General features: G+C 34.3%; 1 protein-coding gene across 2 annotated transcripts in view; it reads right to left on the reverse strand.

Moving 5' to 3' along the window:
• The window catches only part of TBC1D32 (TBC1 domain family member 32), a 193,200-nt gene that overhangs the window by 153,053 nt on the left and 16,037 nt on the right, over positions 1-24,110 (reverse strand). For both annotated transcript variants that reach the window (XM_039251523.1, XM_039251522.1), the window contains exons 4-11: positions 22,439-22,616; positions 11,118-11,186; positions 8,683-8,808; positions 5,888-5,966; positions 5,662-5,765; positions 5,508-5,569; positions 4,780-4,924; positions 1,890-1,949 (exon numbers count right to left, since the gene is read on the reverse strand). In XM_039251523.1, coding sequence (XP_039107454.1) covers positions 1,890-1,949; positions 4,780-4,924; positions 5,508-5,569; positions 5,662-5,765; positions 5,888-5,966; positions 8,683-8,808; positions 11,118-11,186; positions 22,439-22,616 — 823 coding nt within the window. The remainder of the gene's footprint in view (positions 1-1,889; positions 1,950-4,779; positions 4,925-5,507; positions 5,570-5,661; positions 5,766-5,887; positions 5,967-8,682; positions 8,809-11,117; positions 11,187-22,438; positions 22,617-24,110) is intronic.

Consider the following 24,110-nt stretch of genomic DNA (forward strand, 5'->3'; position numbering starts at 1 on the left):
GCAAGGAGCTCTAACAAAGCAAAAGGAAAATGCATGGAGCAGTCAAAGTTTCTACTGTAGATGTCCAAAATCTGATCCTCAATTCTGAAAAGTGAGGATAAATCTTGTATCAATTTTCTCCAGTGCTTCCTTTCAAAAGTTGGGCCAGGTTTACTTTAAAACTTACACACACACACACACACACACACACACACACACACACACACACTCTCTCTCTCTCTCTCTTTAGATATTTTGTAAGTTTGGGAAAGTTTTTAAGAGAATATGATGTTTAAGTTGAAATCTCATGCAAGTTTGGCCAATTATGTACATAAAATACTTGATCCAGTTGATAAAATATAGAAGTTGTATATAATAAAGTGATTATTTTCAGAATAAAAACTGATAATGGTATAATTAACTCTTAAAAATCTGTTCCTTATTTGAAAAATTAATCTATAAGAAACATTGGCAATACATCCACCTAGGCCCCAAATGACAGCAATAGTGAGTTATACAGAGAGAGGAGAAACATTGGGTTCCCCCCTTTCTCTATTTTAACAAGATCAGTTTATGTTCATATGGCAACAAATTTTCATTTAAAATGGGAATGGAAGGGAAAATAAATGTGGAAGGATCTTATTTTAAGTCATTAAAAATTTTTAGGGGCACCTGGGTGGCTCAGTCAGTTAAGCGTCCGACTTCAGGTTGGGTCATGATCTCATGGTTGTGGGTTCAAGCCCCGTGTCAGGTTCTGTGCTGACAGCTAGCTCAGAGCGTGGAGCCTGGTTCAGATTCTGTCTCTCCCTCTCTCTCTGACCCTCCCCTGCTCACACTGTCTCTCTCTCTCTCAAAAATTAAAAAATTAAAAAAATAAACATTAAAAATATGTTTAAACACTTATTACCTCTACAAATAAACTCCTGCTCTATTCAATATCCCTCTCTCCCTTCTGAAACTCATTTTCTTGATTCTCAAACACACAACAATTTTTCTTTTTTAACTTATGTTCTACTACATTCACCCAGAAATTCACAACTCTAGGACTATTTCCCTTCTCCTGAGTTGTAAACTCAAGATTCTAACTACATAAATCATATTTATCATTTAAAAATACTATTAGAACTTTTTACAGTATTCTAATAAATTTCACATTTCAAGTTTATTGATTGTTATTAGACTTGATTTATTTTCAATTCTTTTCAATGTCCTTAAACACTATTCTGATGACAGCAATAAATGCGGAACATTTTGCTAATATATTTTATAGTTTTAGTTTTATTTGGTGTAACTTGAATTAGTATTTGGAAATGCAAAAGCACTTATCATTCTGAGATTTTAATACAACTTTCAGTCAAGAGCATGGATGGATTTTATAGAACTAACTCACCTACAAATACCTGAACTAAGTCACAATACTTAAAAATAGGGCTTATCCCAAACTAGCTTTTAGCATCCTAATTTACTATTTAATTATGTATTTCCTAATCATTATCCTGACTATAACTTAAATCTATACTTTTATCCTTTTATGTTTCACAAACTGGTAGTTTAAAAAAATCACATAAAAGGGGAATTCTTTCGGGGCACTGGGGTGGCTCATTTGGCTAAGAGTCTGACTCTTGATTTCAGCTCAGGTCATGATCTCATGGTTTGTGGGTTCCAGCACTGTGTCCCGCTCTATGCTGACAGCATGGAGCCGGCTTGGGATTCTCTCTCCCTCTCTGTCTGGCCCTCCCTACCTCATGTGCACATGCATGATCTTTCTCATAATAAACAAAATTTTATAAAGGGGGAGAATTATTGCATCATCCAAGATAAATTATCACTCAACTTTGCACATTCAACTTATTACATCATGTATCTTTTTGTGATATTATTTCTCAACATAGGGACAGAAACAGACTTACCAGAGATTTATATTTCTTTTCAAGAAGTCTTAGTACTGCAGTTCTGCTATAATATGCATGCTACAATTAGGAGAAAATGATATTTAATATTCAAGCTATACCATTCAAAGTCTATTTTTTCTGCATCATTTCCAATAACATGAATTACCAATAACAGTTTGAAATTATTGTAATCAGTACAAAACAGGTTTTTCTATGTACAATGGATTATGAGCATAGCAACCACTAGAATGCAAATAATATGAAAAAACCATAGATCATTTATTAACATACAAGTAGAAAAATATACTATCCCTCTATTGCAACCAGTTTCCATGCTGTTATTTTAAAACCATTATCAACACACATATCTGAAGGAGAGATACAAATGCGGGGACAGGGAAACTCATAACCCTCACAGTGAAGAGGATACTGTACTAACTATGTATGCAGAAATTTGCCAAGCTTGAAATGTCCTGAAGCAACAGTATCTTAATCTTTTTCCCAGTCATGTATTTTAAATAATTCAAAGTGCTAAAAAAATAATTCTCTACTTAGAGCTAAATATAGTGGTATTGAAACATGCTTTTTATGCACTGCACAAAGGGGAGAATATAAATATTACTAAATATATCATTTGTTTTCACTGTAGCTTCTTCATTTTACTAAAAAATATTAAACAGTATTATACTTGGTAAAACCTATCAGAATTCTGGGAAACTGAATTTAATTAAATGGGGTATGGTTAATTGAGAATTAAGAAAAACCCTGTGTGTTTTAACCCTAGTGGTTTAAAATGTTTTCAAAAACCATTTATTTTTTTAACTTTAAAAGAGAAAAGTCAACCAACAACTCAATTTTTTTAAAAAAACTTATTGTCAAATTAGCTAACATACAGCATGTTCTTGGTTTTGGGGGTAGATTCCCGTGATTCATCATTTACATACAACACCGAGTGCTCATCCCAAGTGCCCTCATCAATGACCATCACCCATTTCCCCCCTCTAACACTCCCCATCAACCCTCAGTTTGTTCTCTACATTCAAGAGTCTCTTATGATTTGCCTTCCTCTCTGAAATAATTTTTTCCCCTTTCCTTTCCCCATGGTCTTCTGTTAAGTTTCTCAAGTTCCACATATGAATGAAAACACAGGATATCTGTCTTTTTCTGACTGACTTATTTCACTTAACATAATACCCTCCAGTTCCATCCATATCATTGCAAATGGCAGGATTTCATTCTTTCTCATTGCGAAGTATTATTCCACTGTATATATAAATCCTATCTTCTTTATCCACTCATCAGCTAATGGACATTTGGGCTCTTTCCATAATTTGGCTATTGTTAAAAGCACTGCTATAAACAGTGGGGTACATGGGCCCCTGTGAATCAGCATTCCTACTTTTGACCGTGTTCTGCAAAGAAATCCTCATAGTGTATCCCTTAGACCAGAGTCACTATACTACATTCCTCAGACTAAGTTCAGCTGTCACCTGAACATAAAGTTTTATTGGAAGAGTCACATCCATTCCTTTATATATTATCTGTGGATGCTTTGGGGTTATAACAGAATTGAGTAGGTGCAGAGAATACAGTCCACAAAACCAAAAATTTACTATCTGGCCCTTTAGAAAGTCTGCCAAACTCTGACGAGTGTAAGATAACGTAATGAATTTTCATTAATACAAGAACTAAGGAGCCGATTTATACACACACACACACACACACACACACACACACACACATTTTGTGTTGGTTACTGTTCCTATGATCTGCTGCATACTCTTGAAACTCAAGTGCTGACAATAAAATATGTTAGGTGAAAAAAAATATTACAGAATAAGATTTGTTAAAGATCTAAGCCAATAAATTTAAAAGTTACCAATAAAATGTAACTACATAAACCAAAATCTTAATAATTATCTCTGTGTTGTAAAAATTCAATTTGTGCTTTTACAGATTTTGTATACTTTCTATAATAAAGTTATTTTGATAACTAAAAATTAAGAATAAAGTGCCAGATATAAGGAATAAAGGGTTCAAATTAATTAAATTCAGCAAACACTTATCAAACATATACTTTATAAGCCAGGTAAGGGCTACTCTGGATAGAACTGTGTTTGGGTTAATTGTGATCATACAATTTAGATAACAAAAGGCAATACAAAAATAAAAATAATCCATCAACTACATAATGTCCAAATTGTACAGAGCACTAAATAAGCATGGCAGGTCATGGTCCCACCCCTTCCCCTTCACCACAGCAACAAATACGTAATGCCTGAAGACCAGCTTAGAGGGACAAAAATGTAAGAATAATACGCCAGCACTAGTACAGCTACTGCCAGGCAGACAACATTCCACAGCAGATAAGGGAGGTAACAGTATAAGGATCTTTTAAATTAGTTTCAGTTCCAGAACAGTGATGAGCTCCACTGGTAATTACCAGCAGTCAGGCATTAAACATTCTCCAAACTGCAGGTTCAGGAGGAAGCAAATGAAAGGAAATAAGTCTGAAAATATCCTAAGTCAGAGAAAAAGGAACACTGGACTCATGTTATACCACACCTGCTTTAAAAATTTGAAATTTTTGGACTAAAAAAGACCAGATTTTAGATAGGTCATTCAGCTTAACATATTCAAATGTATTATCGTTTAAAACCCTATTCCGGCTCTGTCACTAACTAGGTAAACAATCTTGAGTAAGTTACTTCTCTATACCTCAGTTGCCACATCTGTAAAACGGGGTAGTAATAACACCTATCTCACAAATTATTATAAGATTCAAATGAGTTAACATGTAAAAAGTTATTAGAACTCTTAGTACATAGTAAAAACTGGAATGTTAGCTATTCGCTGAAACAATACAGCAATGCAGTAAAAAGTAGAAAAATATTCCATTTTTCCTTACCATCCACTTTTTGAACCACACAGCCCTAGTATCAACCAACGCAAAGAAGTAGATCGGATCCAAAATCTTTTGTGAGACAAGATGGCTCTGATCATGTTTAACAGATAATAAGGACAAAGTATTCTCCACAATCTCTTCCATATACCTTAAAGTTTGAGAATGAAACACTTTTAGAAAAAAAACAAATGCTATTACACACAAACACACACACAGAGACATATACACAGTGATATATTTTATATTTAAGGAATAATAAAGTGAAAATTTTTAGAAAAAAACCTTTTTTATGTTTTAGCAAGTGGGATTCACCCCCAATTTTTTCTTGATTTTTAAAAAAATTTGTTTCTACTTCAACACTGGCTCTCCAAACTTAACTTTCCTCAACAGTTGGCTCTTATAACCTTATTAAAATTTTTAGAACTGAAAGGATAAAATTTAAAGAACACTTAAGGAACTTGTCCAAAGTAGCAAAGATAATGATAAAAGAACTGGAGACAAGGCTCCAACAGTCTCATTTTGCTTTTTTGTAATAAATAAATGGTATAAAATCGTATTTGCATACAGCCATTCATATAGCTAAGACACAATACATGGAAAGTTAACTAAACTTTATTAATCCCTCCCCAATTACTTAAGACAATTAAGATGGTCTCTATTCCTTCTGCTTGTAATGTACAAGGGACAGTAACATTCCTATATTAAATATTCACATACATTAGGGGACTTACTTTTCTGGGTGACGAATCCAGAATGATGGAACCTCTTTCTGATACTCATTTAGAAGACGAACCTGAAAAGCAGCATGTAACAATTCTCAAAAAATTAGAATCCTTAAATATAGAACTATTTAAACAAAAATAAAAACATATAGCAAGTGAATACCTTTTTAAGCAAGCAGATCACATTAGGATTACTTATATCTATACCAGTTGAGAGAGTAGGAATATGAGTTTCTCTAGAAAGAAAGTATAACTTCATATATTTAGCTGAAAAGAAAAATTAAAAATATATTACATCATTTACAGTATTTTCTGAAAAGTTATTTCTTATCCATTTTCTTTATGCACAAATAAAGAAAAAAACTTTTTAAAAAATCTAATAAACATACCTAAGCTTGTATAAATTTCCTTGGTCATATGTAATGGTGAAAGAGTAAATGTCTGTGCATAGAATTTTAAAATCCGGTCCTACGGAAATGAAAAGATTCGTATCAGAGATTCTTATAATAGAAACAGATGGAAAAAACACTTTTCACACAGTGAAAAACTTAGAAAATAAATAAAAAATAAACCATTCAGAAACCTGAATAGTAATGTACTTTTAAATAAAAGCACAATCTTGCGTTGGTCAGTGAAAAGTAAAATTGACCAAAACTACATGGATGCGGAGAGAGTGAGGTTTGACAGAATAAGGTACAATGTTCAAGGCAACAGCAAGAGTACTAAATGGTTAAAAATAACAACAACAAAAACCATATTTCACTCCTTTCCAAATCCAACATTTGCTGGTTTGTTTTTTAATTGCTTACATGGGTAGTTTCAGTAATTAGACATTTAGGACCCTGATACTTTGCCTATTTCTAAGAAAAATACTGTTCAACACATTTTCAAAATTTACATTATTAAAACTTAAAATAGAAACTATCACAAGGTAAATGAATTAAATGATAATAGATGTAGCTAGAAAAGTACTTGGCACTAGTAGGTACTTTAAAATAATAGCTATCATTTTAATTACACCAACTTTAATATTGTGATGAAATTAATCCTAATAGTGAAATTCAACGTCCCATTAAATAAAAACATAAAATTTCCTCAAGTGTTCTGCTGTCAGGGGGAGAGGAGGGATATGACCTTTTACTTTTAGAAAACAATGGTTATCCAAATGACTAAAAGTTTCTAATAACCCAAAGGAATTCCTACTGAACACAAAATAGTAAATACTTTAGAAAGTTTATTTTTATAGTTGTAGCAATTGATAAGTATCTTTCACACTTTTAAAACTCTTCACTAAGTTACATGGAAGAGTCCCTTAGAGTAGGAAGTGAAGAAACAGAATCAAAGAATCCAATCAAGAGTTTGCATCAAGAATAAATTCAAAATGAAAAGAATGCCATGCCTTACTTTCTACTCCAAAATGACTGGTTCTATTGCCATTTCCCCTCTATAACAACTTCTTCCAATTTTAAGTATTGACAATACTCTTGTGAATAATCTATAATGGCTAAACAAAGCCACTTATATTAGCCCAATATTTATGATTTATAAAGTTATTATGTAATTTTTTAAATAATTAAAGGAAACTTATCTGACTACTATTCTGTCTTTGTTAAGAAAAAATACAGAGAAATTTACAATTGTATTCCCTTTTAGAAAGCTTTGAAATGTTAAAAGTGACCCTAAATGTCTTTTTCCCTTCTGAAGTTCTTGGATCATTGAATTTTTGCAGAAGTCTGCATCATCTAGTGTCAGTAAAGCTGAACTGCATCCAGGTATTAGTAATTGAACACATCTTCCCCCTTATAAAAACAACAAACAACTTCTGTTTCTAAACCACTTCTGTTTACCAGTAGATCCTCATTGATGGAAGAGTATGACTTTTCAACAGATAAATGCATTGAGCTTTTTTTTTTTTCTTAATAACTGCTTACTACCCAACTCTAGTAGAATGTAAGTTCTATGCAGGCAGAGACTAATGTCTTGCTCAATGTGTTTTCACCATTTAGACTGCTGCTGCACATCATTGGTAATCAATACGTATCTGTTGAACAGCTGGTACACTTTAACGCTCATGCTAATATCTTTAATTTTGTACAAAACACCATAAAAATTTTAAAGCCAAATTTTTCTTCACTGACACATCAGTTAAGGAAAAGACCCTCTAAACCTACTTTGCATTTAATTGTGATATGGGGTATTGCAAGATTTTTTAAGATTTTATTATTCTTTTTAAGTATCTCTACCCCCAATGTGGGTCTCGAACTTAACCACCCCAAGATCAAGAGTTGCATGCTCTATTGACTGAGCCAGTCAGGTGCCCCTAGCAGGATTTTTTAATTCACATCATTGATATTACCAATAGAACTATACTTTTTAATATGATCTTATTCATATATAGTATTTCTGAGAAGTTATAGGAGAATCATTTTTTATATTCAATCATTTCTCTACTGACTTCATAATTTTATAATTTTTGGAATTTTCTATATTTGCTTTATGATTAATCTCAATTATCTTCTAAACTTAGCTTTAGTTTTTTTTTCTCTTTTTAAGCAGTTAAGCAATCTCTAAACAAACACTTAAATCCATAATGAAAATGCTTATGACTCAGAATATACTCTGATCATTTTAAATTCAAATTTTCATATGTCATGAATTCTTTCAAAAATGCTTCAAAAATCTTTTAAAATATTTTTCTTAAATCAAATATAAGACACAAATTGGATATCTCTTTATAAGATAAAACAAATGCACAAGGTAACTATATATTATTTGGCAGTGATATGTGATATTCATCATTCTGTGAATCTTATAAAAAAGTTAATGCTTTAAAAAAATCTTTACAACTCAAAAGCTGGAATTCAAATTCTATGAATATTAGAGCTACTATTAAAATAATCATTCCATTTGCTTATAGAATGGTGGGAAAACAAATTTTTAAAAAATTATTTCTATAGGGAGCATCCGGTAGGTGGTTCAGTCAATTAAGCGTCTGACTTTGGCTCAGACCATGATAACCTGGTTTGTGAGTTTGGGCCCACAGTGGAGCTGTCAGCGCAGAGCCTGCTTGGGGTTCTTTCTCTCCCCATCTCTCACTGCACCTCTCCCACTTGCACACACTCGCACTCTCTCTCAAAATAAGTAAACTTTAACAATATATATGTTTCTATAAGCATTTCCTTACACTAAACACAGGATCAGGATCTGAAAGAGACATTGTCAGTTTTTCACAGAGAGTGGTCCAATTTTCACAATTCAGTACATCAGATGGCGGAGCTGAACATAACGTTTGCAAGGCTTCATATCTCACCTATAATTTAAAAGATTTTTATTAATATCCAGCCACTAGAACACCACCAATACTCCAAATATTAACAATGAAAAGCAGTCTAGATAATTGTTTTAAAGAGCCAACTACTGAAAATCAAAGTTTCTTTTATAAAACGATTTTTGAGAACTCATTTTTTTAAACTAATTGTTAAACAGAAAAAAAAATTGTTAATTTTACATAAAGCAAAAATTAAAACATAACTGTGTGATATTCTAGGTTACATATTAAGTGAAAGAAGAACGATGGCCGAATCTGAAACAGCTGGACAAGATTTTCCAATGGCCTTGTTCCACAACTTTCCTTGCTACAGTAGTCACGCATAGGTGGTCCTACAATTTGGGGACCTTAATTTTAAAAATAGCCTAATATGCCCCGAGTGAAGCATTCCCATTCCAGAATATAGGAACAATTCTCAAAATAATTTGGACTAGCTTTTAATGCTACACAATACTTTCTGAGCTTCAAACCACTGAGGTAGAAAGTCAAAAGTGTGATGTAAAATTGAATTTCTGTATTTTCACAAAAAGCTTACTTCTTAATCATTCTTCTCAAAAATTGAATGAGTTCACTCAAAACAGTATGACCCAAAGGACAACAGTGGAACATAGCTCTTCTCCAATCAGAAATAGAACATGGCCTCTGCCCCACCACTCTCTAACTAGTGAATAATAAAAACCTGATTCCAACTTATTCCTCAAAATTTGATTCTATCCCCAGCTGAAATAACTGAAATCTAGTGGTTTAAAAAAGGGGAAGAAGAGGGGACAGGAGGGGCCAAGACCTTAGGAAACCCTCTGAATCAGGGTATCAAGTTTTATGTGAAAAAGACAGAATATACATGCACTTAAGAGTGTCTATATATTCATATGAAAGAACTCCTAGGGGCGCCTGGGTGGCTCAGTGGGATAAGCTTCCAACTTCGGCTCAGGTCATGATCTCACAGTTCATGGGTTCGAGCCTCACATCAGTCTCTGTGCTAACAGCTAGCTCAGAGCCTGGAGCCTGTCTTCGGATTCTGTGTCTCCCTCTCTCTCTGACCCTCCCCTGCTCGTGATCTCTCTCTCTTGACTCTCAAAAATAAATAAAAAACAGGGGGCGCCTGGGTGGCTTAGTCGGTTAAGCGTCCGACTTTCGCTTAGGTCATGATCTCGCGGTTCATGGGTTCGAGTCCCGCGTCGGGCTCTGTGCTGACTGCCAGCTCAGAGCCTGGAGCCTGTTTCAGTCTGTGACTCCTTCTCTCTCTGACCCTCCCCTGCTCACGCTGTCTCTCTCTCTCTCTCTCCTAGAAATAAATAAAACATTAAAAAAATAATAATAAAAAAATAAATAAATAAATAAAAAACATTAAAAAAAAAAGAAAGAATTCCTAAATACAACTATCTTTGTAATAGGGATTGGGGGACTAGAGAGAGATTCTAGAAACTTTAATTTCTCCTTTTCTGTTAATCTTTAGGACAAAATCCCATGAAGAATTTACTACTAGCAGAAGTATGATAAAGGTTTCTGAACAAGTATAGATTTCTAAGCAATCCACTTAAACTGAAAACAATAAGATGTTATCATATAAAAGTCGAGACTCATTTCTAATATCCTTTGAAACATTTACTAAGAACTTAGAAAATAAATCAGAAGGTGAAATGCTAAAAATTATTACGTGACTAAAAAAATCAGTGGGAGTAAATCATAACTATTCATTTAGTTTAAAATGAAAAGTTGAAAAACATTTTAAAAAACTGCAACCAAATGGCAAGATATGCACAGAAGTCTGAGGTACATAAAATTCTATCTTCTATTTCAAACTGACCTAACAAAATAATACTTGATAAATAGTAATTTCTATAATCTTAAAATATGAACAGGAACAATTCAATAGAAGCACTTCTTTAAAATCCTTTTTCTAATCAATGAACATATATGTCAAAATTGCTCACATTTTCCAGAAGTAGAAGGAATATTAAATGAAGACAGTTTTTCCTCAAAGAAATCACTAAAATATTATATACAAAGCAACAGTGAAAGAACCATTTGGGGGACAACCACTTATAATTTTATCCCTTCAAAACTGAAACTAGACGTAAAAACTTCCTTCTACAAACCATGACAATTCTCTGAGAGCCTCCCTTGCGCTGTGACCTTTTATTTCAAGCCTGGAAAGTCTAACAGGATTATCAGTCTAGGAGTGCGATGATAATAAATGCCTATCCTCAAGAGAAATAGTCCGGCTGTGACTTAATATATTATCTATATTACACATCTGACTGAACTTGATAGCTATCCTTTAAACTTACCTCTTTAGGTTGCCCAGGGTCCAACTGGTCTAAAATCAGTTGTAATTTTCCTTGACAAAATTTGTAACTCTGTAACACAATTGACCAAACATTCATTTAGTAGACTTTTAGAAGTACTGCTATAAATTATTTTTTAATATAATTCCAAGCACAAAATGCATTCTGAGCAAGAAAAGGGGGTGATCTATTCCGACTTGGCAGAAAACTTAGAATTTGTTTTCCCAAGGCATTTAAATGAGAACTGAATGTCTCAGGAGAACAGTGTACTTCATGTATCTAAAAATTATTATTTGCTGAGCAACTGCAATGTGTAGAACATTATAAGATTCAAAAGATGTAAAGCCAAGATGTTTTATGCCCAGAAATGTGAGATGAATGAAACAGCAAGATAAAACAAGAAGGCACTGCTAGTACCCGAGGCATGGCTACAATGCTGTTTGAACATTTTGGTTCCTTTCTTTGCTTTCCTGTATTTTTCCTTAGTCTTTCTCCAGGCCTCCTTTTTGGTGAAAAATTCCTAAGGTAAAAGTCTCTATCTAGAAAAAAGTTTATAGTAGACCATAAGCGATGTTGGAAAAGGAAAGGGTCTTTTTCTTGCTGAGGGCAATTTAAATATGACTAACACCTAAAATAATCATCTAAAAATAAAACTGCCATTAAAATAATAGCTATCATTTATTATCTTTTATGTAATAAGCCCTATATGATATCAATTCAAAATGGTTGAAACAGCAGAAATATGAAAACCAAGGTTAAATAACTTCTCCAAGTCCAAAAACTATCAGAACTCCGATTCCTATCCACATTTTTGCTATCTATTCGCTTTTCTGAGGTGTTCTCATCCAGTTAAATACATTGTGATGACTCAAATTTCTATCAGTTACTTCATCTCCAAAGTTATATATAATTATCCTTTCAACATTTCCATTTGGATGTTTAATAGGCATTTCAAACTTAACATGTCCAAGGCAGAAAACTTGCTTTCATTCTAAACCTGCTCCTCCCTGAAACTTCTCCATCCTCCGAAACGACACTACCACCCATTCAGATTGTTTGCTTATATCAAAAATAGGAGTCAGGGTACCTGGGTGGCTCAGTGGGTTAACTCCTGATTGTGGCTCAGGTCATGATCCCAGGGCCATGGGATCATGTTCCATATAATCCTCACCCCCCCACCAAGTCCCCGCTTAGGATCCTCTTTCCCTCTTCCTCCCTCTGCCCCTCTTCTCCGCTCACACTTTCTCTACACAATTTTTTTTAAAGTATGTTAAAAATAGGAATCAATCTAGGTTCTTCACTTTCTCACTTCCTATATCCAATATTATTAAATTCCAGAAGATAACTCCCAAGTGTCACAGATCTTAACTCCAAGTACCCCATACCACTTCCCTGCTAAAACTTTAAACCAAGGCACCATCAACTCGAGCCTGGACTACTTCAGTTCATCCTAACCAGTCTCTGTGCTTATACTCATCCCATCCTACTCCCCCCACCATCCATTCTCCAGCAATGGTCAGATGGGGTTTTTCAAAGTTATAAATCAGATACCTTCATCTCCCTTATTTCAACCTCACAAAGAGACCTCTCACATTATTCAGAATATAGGGAATTTACTTACATGATCTGGGCCCCTCATTCTTTAACACACTTCCATACAATTCTTCCCTCTGTCATCCAGGCTTCAGTCGCACTGGCCTTTTTTCCCCATTCCTGGAAGATGCCATCCATGCTCACTTTAGCCTAAGAACCTCTGTCACTGCCACTCCTCCTGCCTGGCAACACTCTTCCTCCAGAGTTCTGCATGGCTGTCCTGCATGGCTTAGAATTTGGTCTTTTTTCACTATAGCATCTCTAATACTTGAAACAGTGCCTCATACAGAGTAGGCACTCAATATACATTAATTTAATACACAAATGACTCCAGTCTTCCCACAATGTTACGTAGTCCCTAACAACACAAGTACATAACCACTTTATTAAAAAACAAACAAATAAAAAAAAAAAAAAAAACAGACCAATACTTCATTTCTTAGAAAGCCTTAAAGTACATAGTTCAACTGTGAAAGACTCTGGTACATGCTACTTTTTAAAAGCACCATATATTAAATAGACCTTTAATTTTGAATTTTTGTATTACAGTTAAAATACTAAAATTTATGAAAAACTACAATACATGTAAGTATATGAATGTAGCAGTCTTGCCAAATGAAAAAAGGTTAACATAGAATATCTAAAATAGTGTGTGTATATATATATAAGCATATGTATTTATATGCATTTGTGATACATAATGCATATATATACTTTCAACAGTATATATACACATGCGTGTAAGTGTACTAAAATATATGTAAAGTATAAGTGTATATATATATACTCATTCTACTCTATTGCTAGACAAGCTGTTTCCCCCCTTTCACCTGACCCTTTTGTCTCTCTTATAAACTTTATTTCTTCTGATCTGTCCACTTCCATCATGACTTTTACCAGATCATTATCTCTGTATAAAATGTCTTGCTGTCCAACTTACTAAAAATAACTATAATTTCAAGGACATGAATCGTAATTGGATACATGAAGTTTCAAACTCCAGCTTCCAAACTTAATCTTCAACTAGTTATATGACATTGGAGTCTTTAACCCCATCCTCAGTTTTCACATCTACCTCTCAGCATCATTTTAAGAATTAAATCGGAAAATTGTAAAGTTTTTTAATTATCGTTATAAAACTTTAAAGTGTGAAGTAAATTTCCTGTTTCTCAGAAAATTTCCTTTTTTAAAAAAATTTTTAATGTTTATTTATTTTTGAGAGACAGAGCACAAGCAGGGAAGGGGCAGAAAAAGAGGGAGAAACAGAATCCAAAGCAGGCTCCAGGCTCTGAGCTGTCAGCACAGAGCCTGATGCAGGGTTCAAACCCACAAACTATGAGATCATGACCTGAGCCAAAGTCAGATGCTTAACTGACTAAGCCACCCAGGCACCATTTTCAGGAAATTTTCTATGAAAAATATATAAAATAACTGACTCTACCTACCAACTACCTATTCAAGATCAAATAATCTAAAGATAGATTTCATTGATTTCCATAGATTCCCATTCTAACCCAGCCTCTTTTTCAATATGGAGGCATGCTCTATAACAACCCTGATAAATGTGGAGCCAGACATTGTTTGAACATTTTCAACTAGAGTGAATTCATATTTGAGGAAGCAGCCAATATTATGTCAAAGTAGCAGTCAAAAAAGACAATACATAGACCTTAACAAAATCCATTTACTTAAATGCTCTGTGTGACAAAGCCTTTGCTTTCTAATCTTATATGCAATATCCCAAGCAAACAACCCTTACTCTCTGAAAACGGTTTTGCCTTTCATTTCACAAAAATAATCAAGGCTAATCAACATGATGATCCCTCAGCTTACCTCTTCTTTCCCCCAGTATTATTCTGTGGTGAATTAACCAAATTCAAAGATCTCTTCTTAGTCCTCATCAATAACTTCCCTTTAGCCTTCATTACAGCTAGTTACCATGATTTCCACCTTGAAATTCATCCCTTCTTTAAGTTCCAGTACCCAGTGCATTGTGGTTTGGTACCTTCTTTTCTGACCCATCCTTTGGTTTCTCCGGGCCCTCTGAAACTGTGTTTCCTAGGGTCTTGCCTATTTTAGGTGGCTTCCATAGGAATTACTCTAAACAGATGACTCATACTGTGCTATCCCCAACTTTTCTTGAATCCTGCATTTTCAACACTTGTTACACCACTGAGACACCTTACTGGTACTTGAAATTCAAAATCTTTAAAAATAAATAAATAAAAATGAACTTTCATATTCTTCTCCACACCTAACCTTTCTTTCTAATCCCCGGCATGGTTTCTGACACTTCATGGTCTTGTGGCCACTTTGGTTTGAAATCATACCTAGACTTTGACTCTTCCCACTCTGTACTACTCCCCGCAAAACACTTGAATATTCAAGTTTAATGATCCTATCTCTGTAATTCTCACATCAGTCCCTATTTATCCCTACAAAGACTCCTCACTTCAGGCCTTCTTACTTTAGCTTTATTACCAACTCATGCCCTTCTGCACATAACTCAAGTAAACCTCCCCAATACATTTTTCTGTTCAGAAACCTAAAATTATTTCCTTTTACTTACTAAACAATCTGGTTTAACTTTTGAATGCATTCATTTATTCCCCAAATATTTATTTGGCATCTACTATGTTTCAGATACCTTTATGTACCAGACACTTGAATTTTATAACTAGGAACAATAATTAAGATCTCATCCCTGCTTCATAATTTGGCCTTAACCTACCCTTTCAATTTACTCCCCACAAACTCTTTGTTCAAACTCTTCACATAAACTACAGGTTCCCCAATAGGCCATTCTTTGTTGATTGAGAGCTTTTGTCCATTCCCTTGTCTAAAATACTTTCCTCTACTGCTCTGATATTCTTAGTTGTAATGACTCTTCTTTAGATTTCCCAGGACACATTATTTCCACCTTACAGCTCTGTTATTTATGTACATATCCTCTTCACAATCTCAAGTAAACTCCTTGAAGATATAATGTATATATAATTAATCTTTTCACTTTTACAGTGTCTATTACAAAATATTACCCATAGTATATGCCCAATATATATTTGTGTATATAAATATATATACAAATATATACAAATATATATTTGTGTATATAAATACACAACCAAAGAGTTGAAGTGCCTCAATTCTACCATACTTGGCTTTTCTCCCAGGTTATAATACAAATTTTAAAAGCAAAGCCTTGGAGCACCTGGCTGCCTCAATGGGTGGAGTGTGCAACTCTCGATCTTGGGGGTGTGGGTTCAAGCCCCGTGCTGGGTGAGGTACCTGGGTGGCTCAGTCAGTAACGCTTCCAGCTCTTTGATTCACCTCAGGTCATGATTTTATAGTTCCTGAATCTGAGCCCAATGTCAGGCTCTGGGCTAACAGCTCAGAGCCTACTTGGGATCCTTTCTCTCCCCCTTATTATCTCCTCTCCCCACTTTCTTTCTCAAAATAAATAAATAAACTTAAAAAGAAATAAAATTTAAAAATAAAACCTTTAAAAAAAAAAAAAAGGAAACCGTAGCCTTTAATAGTTATCTGATTGGAGCAGCCTCATCAATCTATACTACCCCTTAATCATTTAATTATAAATTCTGTTAATTATCTTCTTAAACATAGTATATACAGGGGCACCTGGGTGGCTCAGTCAGTTAAGCATCTGACTTCAGCTCAGGTCATGATCTCATGGTTCATGGGTTCGAGCCCCACATCTGGCTCTGTGCTGACAGCTCAGAGCCTGGAGCCTGCTTCAGATTCTGTCTCCTTCTCTCTCTGTCCTTCCCCCACTTGCACTCTGACTCTGTCTCTCTCTCTCTAAAATAAACATTAAAAATTTTTTGAAAAAAGAGCAATGAAAATTTGTTTCACTAGACATCAGAATGAGCCTAATGCTTCCTTAAAGGTTACCCTTTTGTTTGAGCAAAGTAGATAGTGTGTTCCATTTAACATAGATTTGTTAAGATTTTTCAGCTGTTCTAGTATTTCTTAGATTGAAAATTCCTGAGCGTAGTAGTATAAGCCAACTTGATTTGTAGAGCAACATAAGACAGATCTGTTGGCGGTATCAATATAGGTAGATACTTCCAAAAGGAAGTTTTTCTTCAACATATTTACATGTTACAGCATAAGCTACACAAATCATTTCTAGCACATTTAAGGAGAAAGAGCAAGAAACAGGATTGATAATCTAAGATGTATTTGGTCCTCTGTATTATCATATAGATCCTAATTAAAGGTATTTATATGCTAAAAAAAATGGGATGGATTTCTATCAATTGCAGTTTACTAAAGATTACAAGAATTAATCATTCTGTAATTGTTTTGGTAACAGATATCATATTAATTACAACATATACTAAAGAATATTCACATTTTTCAATGACTACACTTAAATAGAATCAAACTACCCTCAAAATTAATTTACCCTAGAGGTCTCCCAAGGTTTGACTTGTAAACTGTATAAACCATTAAAATACAACCAAAGACAGACAACTATTACTGTGGTTTGAACAATATAACTATGGGAAATAAGAAATACATAAATATCAAACCTCATGATACTTCAGGCTTTAATAGGTCTAAATGCGCAATTTCTTGCCTATTGTTAATTTTTAAAAAATCACCCAATGATGACGAACAGGACAACAGCAAACATTTAGTTCTTATTATGTGCTAGTTCAAAATGCTTTCCATACATTAAATCATTAAGTCCACAAAGGAAACGTATAAGGTAGGTTCTATTATGATCTCTACTATAAAAGATAAGAAAACTGAGTCACTGAGAAAAGAAACCAAGGTCCACAACTCATCAATGGCAGAGCAAGACTTTATTCCACACTGGTTTGTCTCCAAGATTCGGAATGAGTTAGTTTCCTATAGAATAGCTTTTTCAAATTTTAGTGCATCTAAAACTTTTAAAATTATGCACTTGTCTTTTATTTTGAGACTAACATTACCGAACAAAGTGACTAATTCAAAACAGAGACTAACATTACCGAACAAAGTGACTAATTCAAAACAAAAGCAATGCTTTAAAAACATTTCCAAATGACAGATTAAATGTTCCTTAATTTCCTATGTTTTATGGTTTCACAAACACAGCTTTCACTTTAAAAGTGCTGCTGTTGAGAGGTAACAACAAAAATCTGTTAATATTTTAAAGTATAAAGAACCTCTGGGTATTCATCAAGAAGAAATTTAGCACTGCTAATCAAAGAAATCAGTTTTTCTGGTGTCAGACTGTCTCAAGAGACAACTATTAGGCAAGCCAGCAAGCTCACACCTGCACCTACCCAACTCTCCCCAGCAAGCCACCTGGCTCCAGCCTAACATGACACAGCTGCAGTATCAATGCCACCATTGTCATTTTCTCTAGTATCAGCTATTTTTCTCTTTCATTCCCAATTTTAAGACTTTAGACTCCTGTCTTCTGCTTATCAAACAAGAATAATCAAACTTACGAATTGAGAGTAACTAGAGATAGAAGAACTTGTGGAGTACAGTTTGGGCTGTGACTTTCCTACTGTTCTCTGGCTGATGTTACTAAAAAAGAGGAATCTTGTAATTCCTCCGCCTAAGCATGAAATCCTCAAAAACAGAATTCCTCACCAAAAGGAGCAATGTAAATGCTTTGAAGATTTTAGAAGAGGCCAGAAAATGGATTGAACTCAAAATACTCTAAGGTTTGAGGAGTCAGGATAAAATATAAATTAGGGTCACTGAAAGCAAATACTCTCAAAGACCATGCACCTAATAAATGGAAAAAGCTACTCAAAAAATTCTTACTGGAAAAAAATTCAAAGCCCAGCACAAGATGGAGTTCAGACTGTTCCCAGGAGGTGTTTCAAACACAAAGTCGAAGTAATAATATCTTCTTTTCTATGAATTAAAAACAGGAAAGACCAGCCCTGGCCTTTGTGTGGGAGGTGAACACTGGTGAACTAGCAGGGATGGAGGTCCTACTATAATAGTTTGCTATTGCTGCTTTAACAAATTACCATAAACTTAGCGACTTAAAAAACATTAATTTATTATCTTACAGTTCTAGAGGTCAGAAATCTAAAACATATCACCAGCGTTGTGTTCCTCCTGAAGGCTCTGAGGCAGAATCCATTTTCTTACCATTTTCCAGCCTCTGAACACTGCCTGCAGTTTTCCTTAGCTCACAGGCTTCCTTCATCCTTAAAGCCAATTATCACCTCACTCCAAACTGTACTTCAGCCTACACAGTTCCTTCTCTGACCCTGACCCTCCTGAGTCTCTCCTATACAGATGATTGTGATTACATTTGACTTTCCTTGATGAGGATAGCCTCCCAAGCTGAAGGTCCTTAATTTAATAACATTAACAAAGACATGCCCTTGGGCATGGAAGCTAATATATTCACAGGTTTTGGGGATTCAGAGATGGATAAAGTCTTCAAGGGGTCCATTAAACTGCCTACCATAGATACCAAGGATGAGTTTCAAAGATAGCCTGTCTTGAAAGCAAATAAATGCCTTAAATAGGTTCACATTATGCGAGGGCAACAGGTTAGTGCTATACTAAACTCACTCCTCCATGTAAAGTGTACACCTGGGGTTCCTTTGGAATATAATTAAATAGTCTGCACACTATAAAACAGCATAATTCCTGTTCTGTACCACACTGAATACAGTTAAGGAAGAAGAAAAACAGAGAAACTGCAATAGGAAAGATATGACTTTTAAAAGCTTAATGTTTATTAGAGGTAATCCTCTTACTTCCCAGCTGTAGAAAATGACCCAGAAAAGCTCAGTTAGAAACCGTACAGGACCACAGCTAAGCCATTTTCTAATTTAGTGTATCTCTGAATGGCATTCACTTCAGCACATCCTTTAAGAGATGAAAGTTAACATGTATACAGCAGCAGCAACAGTTCTAAGGACTTGATACACATTATCTCAGTTAATATTCTCAACAACCATTTATGGTAAGTGGTATTATCATTACCATTTTACAAATGAGAAACACTATGGCACAGAGAAGTTAAGACATTTGTCCAGGGTCACACAGCTAGTAAGTGGTGGAACCAAGATTTGAACCCAAGCAGTCACCAGGTAGTATAGCATAGAACAAAGACTTTAGGAGTAAGAGACCAGGCTTAAATTCAGAGTTCACTCCTAAATAGCAATATGAGTTGGGGCAAATTACTTACCTATTATTGTAAATCTTGCTTTTTTTCTGTAAAGTGGACTAGTAACACCTATAGTGAAGATAAAGTCAAGTACAGGGACCAATATATGGCAGAAATCTCAATAACAGACAGCTAGTATTATTATTTCTATCTCTCCAGCATTATCTTGCTTTTTTCAAGGTTTTCATTACCTTACTTTTTTCAAGGTTTAATCACAATACCAAATCTTTCAGGTGCTCTGTTCACAATTATAATAAAAACCAATCTCTCTTCTTTATTTTTTAATATCCTCAAGCATACATTAATAGCGTCCAAGGCCAACCATGTCCAAAGATTTTCAATAACAGGTCAGAAATCCATATATAATCAGGATGCAATTTTTAAAACAATAACAATGAAATAAAGCCTATTTGATTCACAAACTAGAAACTTTCTACTAGTATCAAAACAGCAGCATCAGAATCATTTACTCAGTGTTATTCACAGACGAATTCAGGTTTTTCTAAGTCCAGAGCAAATAACATCAATTTGCAAAGCATTATTAACAACATCAGTATTTAATGGGATGAATGACTGATACATCTTCAGAGACCTTTTCAACCCTGAACATACCAATTCAGCCTTTCTTTAGTAATTTACATGTAAGAGAGTCTCTCTTCACTAACCAAAGGCATGCCCACACATCTCCTAGAGTTCAGCCAAACTAAAAGAGCTATCAGGGTAGTTGCGGCATTCATACACTTTTTCCCAAAAGTCCAGGGATCCCATGTCTTGTTGGTGAACACAGTTCACTTTCAACTCAATTAGAGCCTTCTGAAATAAAACCATACTCATGGTGCAAACACTTGAAAATACAGAAATACCCAGTGGACATCCCAAAAGAAGCCATGTAAATTTAAAGCCTGATTCGTTCCCAAGAATAAAACCTAAACAAAATAAAAACCAAGAACATCTTCTGAAAGTATGACCCCATTTCTACTAAAGCTTTGAATTTCTTCAAAAACCAGTGATTCTAAGACTGGAAATAACTTAGCATTTGAGATTAACACCTCTTAACTGCTAGCTGGTTGATTAACCTTATTTAGTCTGAACACCTGGACTTCTTAGAGCAAATTAAAGATTCTCCATTTTATTTCTCTTTTGTTGTTCAATTCCAATGCAAACAGATGGTTCATCAAATAAGTAAGAAAGTATGATCCTGTGAGGCCCCTGAGTCCTACAGTTGGATTTTCCTATGCCTTCTAATTCCAAAAGTCCTTGATCTGAGAAAGCAGTTCCATAAATCTATTGAATAAAACTAAACTAAAATCCCTATAGCCCAGCTTCTTCCAAAGAGTCCATCAACAAGGAAATATTAAGAGCTACAACATGAAGAAAATTCACGATCTTTGCCATTTCCTCCATCATATCAAGAAAACAAACTTGAGGGGTGGCTTGGTCCATTACGCATCCAACATTGGCTCAGGTTATGATCTAATAGTTTGTGGGTTCAAGCCCTGTGTCAGGCTGTGCGCTGACAGCTCAGAGCCTGAGGCCTGCTTCGAATTCTATTTCCCCCTCTATCTCTTTGCCTCTCCCCCACTTGTGCTTTCTCTATCTCAAAAATAAGTAAATAAACTTAAAAAACAAATTAATTAATTAAAAAATTTTTAAATAAAGAAAACAAACTTGACTTGTATATTTCAAAACTTAGCACAATCTCTCCTTAGCAGAGCAACTTTAAGTTTTGCCTTACCTACTTCCAAACATTTTTCCTTCATAAGTGCAGTCGCAACTGTGACCAATCTACATATTTTTTTACATTTCACCCCAAATCCCTTTTTGGTATATGGTTAGGATCTGTTATAGCTATATCCCAACATTAGCACTAATTAGGTAGAAATGTTTCATTAGAAATATCAGATAAGATTAATACAAAGGTCAGACAGACTCCATCTGGCCTGAAAGTTTTCATGGGGAAGTTCATGGTACGTGAATAAGGCCCTAGGCTAACGAGTTTCCTTTGTCTTCTTTTAGGACTAGTCTAATCAGTGGCCTTTCTGCTAGCTTTTCTTTAGCCAAATGACAAGGATTCCAATAACGTGGAAAGAGAAAATGTAAAACCTCAAATCTCTTGATGTCAAAAAGAAGCTTAATGTTTTAAAACTAACAATTTATAGTAACCTTCATCTCAGAAGATAAGGGAAATGTTTTATCTCCATATCTTATCTATAATGTAGTTAAACTTTGATTAACAAAAATCAATTGGGAATAAGATGTTTTGTTTAAAGCTTATGCAAACTTTTTAAGTGTTATTTTTTTAAATCTAAAACCAATTAGATTTAAATGGTTTTAATAAAATGGCAGTTTATTTCCATACCTCATTAAGATTTATCTTAGATATAATGTAATCAATCACTGAACATATAATTCTAGAAGATGTTATTTCATGTGCTAAATCTTTAAGATTAGGTAATATTTCTTTTCAATCCAAAACTGGAAAGCAGAAATAATCTAGCTAACAAAAAATGTATTGAAGCTACTCATTATTAAATATCATTTCAAGACATAAATGCAAAACAAAACAACATACCTGATTGAAAGATGAATCACTATCAGAGCAATTGTCTGTGCAATAACTGTTGCTTTTCTCCTTCTGGATTTTCTTCTGACTCTCTTGACTTCGTACTTCATCTTCTTCGAACTTGTTAACCATAGATTCCACCACTACCATCATGATGTTCTTCAGGGAATGCATCATTTCTTTGTATCTTTAAATTCAAGGCAGTCTTGGTAAGAAAAAGACTACTCGCATAAATTAAAATGCTCAGCTCAAATAAACTACCTTATTTTTTTTCTGTAAAGTACTTTTTTTTTTTTTAAATATTTTTTATTTATTTCTAGGAGAGAGAGAGAGAGACAGCGTGAGCAGGGGAAGGTCAGAGAGAGAGGGAGTCACAGACTGAAACAGGCTACAGGCTCAGAGCTGACAGTCAGCACAGAGCCCAACAAAGAGCTAAAACCCACGAACCGCGAGATCATGACCTAAGCGAAAGTCGGACGCTTAACCGACTAAGCCACCCAGGCACCCCTGTAAAGTACTTTTAAGAGCACAATTCTAAAGAGAAAAAAAATGTAAGTCAGTTTTCCTTAAAGAACAAACGACACAATAATTCACACAACAGGAATAAAAATTAATAGGGAATCCAAAACATTTGTTATTCCCCAGGTTTCTTCATCTGACTACATGGACCAAGGTAGTAAAATTAACAGAATCTAAGGCAAGATGTCCCAATGGTATGGATACCAGTAATTAGCAACAGTCAACTGTTAATATCATACTACCAAAACAGTCTATGTTACACGTCACTTTTATTCCTTGTTTTAGTTCTACCTCTTCTCTATTTTCCTCCCTTCTTCTATATTCTTTCCTTCCTTTTTCGCTGCCTATACTTTATATCTACAGGCACCTATAGCCTCCATTGAGACCTAAATAAAAGTTAAGCTATCAGTGGGTCCTTCAAAAAGAGACTAGAAAACCCACTATCAGGGATGTTAAGAAAGGGATTCTTGAAATTGGTAAGAGTTTGAAATGGATAGCTTCTAAATCCCTTTTAGCTCCATGGGTCTGAAAATCTCAGAAAGAACTTATAAAGTTCTCTACTTATTAAGCGCAAGCTCTCAAGCATCCACATTAATATTAGATTGAGATCCCCAAAACCCTAGAAACAGAATTTTAGACCTAGATGAAACTATAAAAAAATCTAATCTAACACTTTATTTTACAAATGAGGAATATGTGACCTAGACCACTGAAATTTCTAGATTTAAAACAAAAAAGGCATTAATATTTAAATAAACATAGTGAATAAAATATTAAATTTGGAAGCAGAAAACCTGGATTACAATCCTGACAACTTAACCTACCAGATTTATCATCTTAAGTAAATTTCATTTTCCTCGATTATAAAATGAGACAAAGAGAATACAATCTAGCTGACCTATTTAATTTAGCTGTAGCAAAACATAAGAGTATATATCTGAAAGTTCTTTGTAAATATAAAGCATTATACATATATTTATACATATATTTATTGTTTATCATTTAGTAATGAAATAGATGAGGAAAATTAAGTGGCTTAGCCAAAAATAAAAAATAATGTCCTAGAAGTCCTATATAAACTTTGCTTTTAACATAAAAATTATTTCATTTTCTGACTAATAAAATATTTTAATACTCCTTATCAAATAAGTTTAATAGTACT

Source organism: Hyaena hyaena, unplaced genomic scaffold (assembly GCF_003009895.1).
Source record: "Hyaena hyaena isolate Hyena2069 unplaced genomic scaffold, ASM300989v1 scaffold_393, whole genome shotgun sequence".
Lineage (NCBI taxonomy): Eukaryota > Metazoa > Chordata > Mammalia > Carnivora > Hyaenidae > Hyaena > Hyaena hyaena.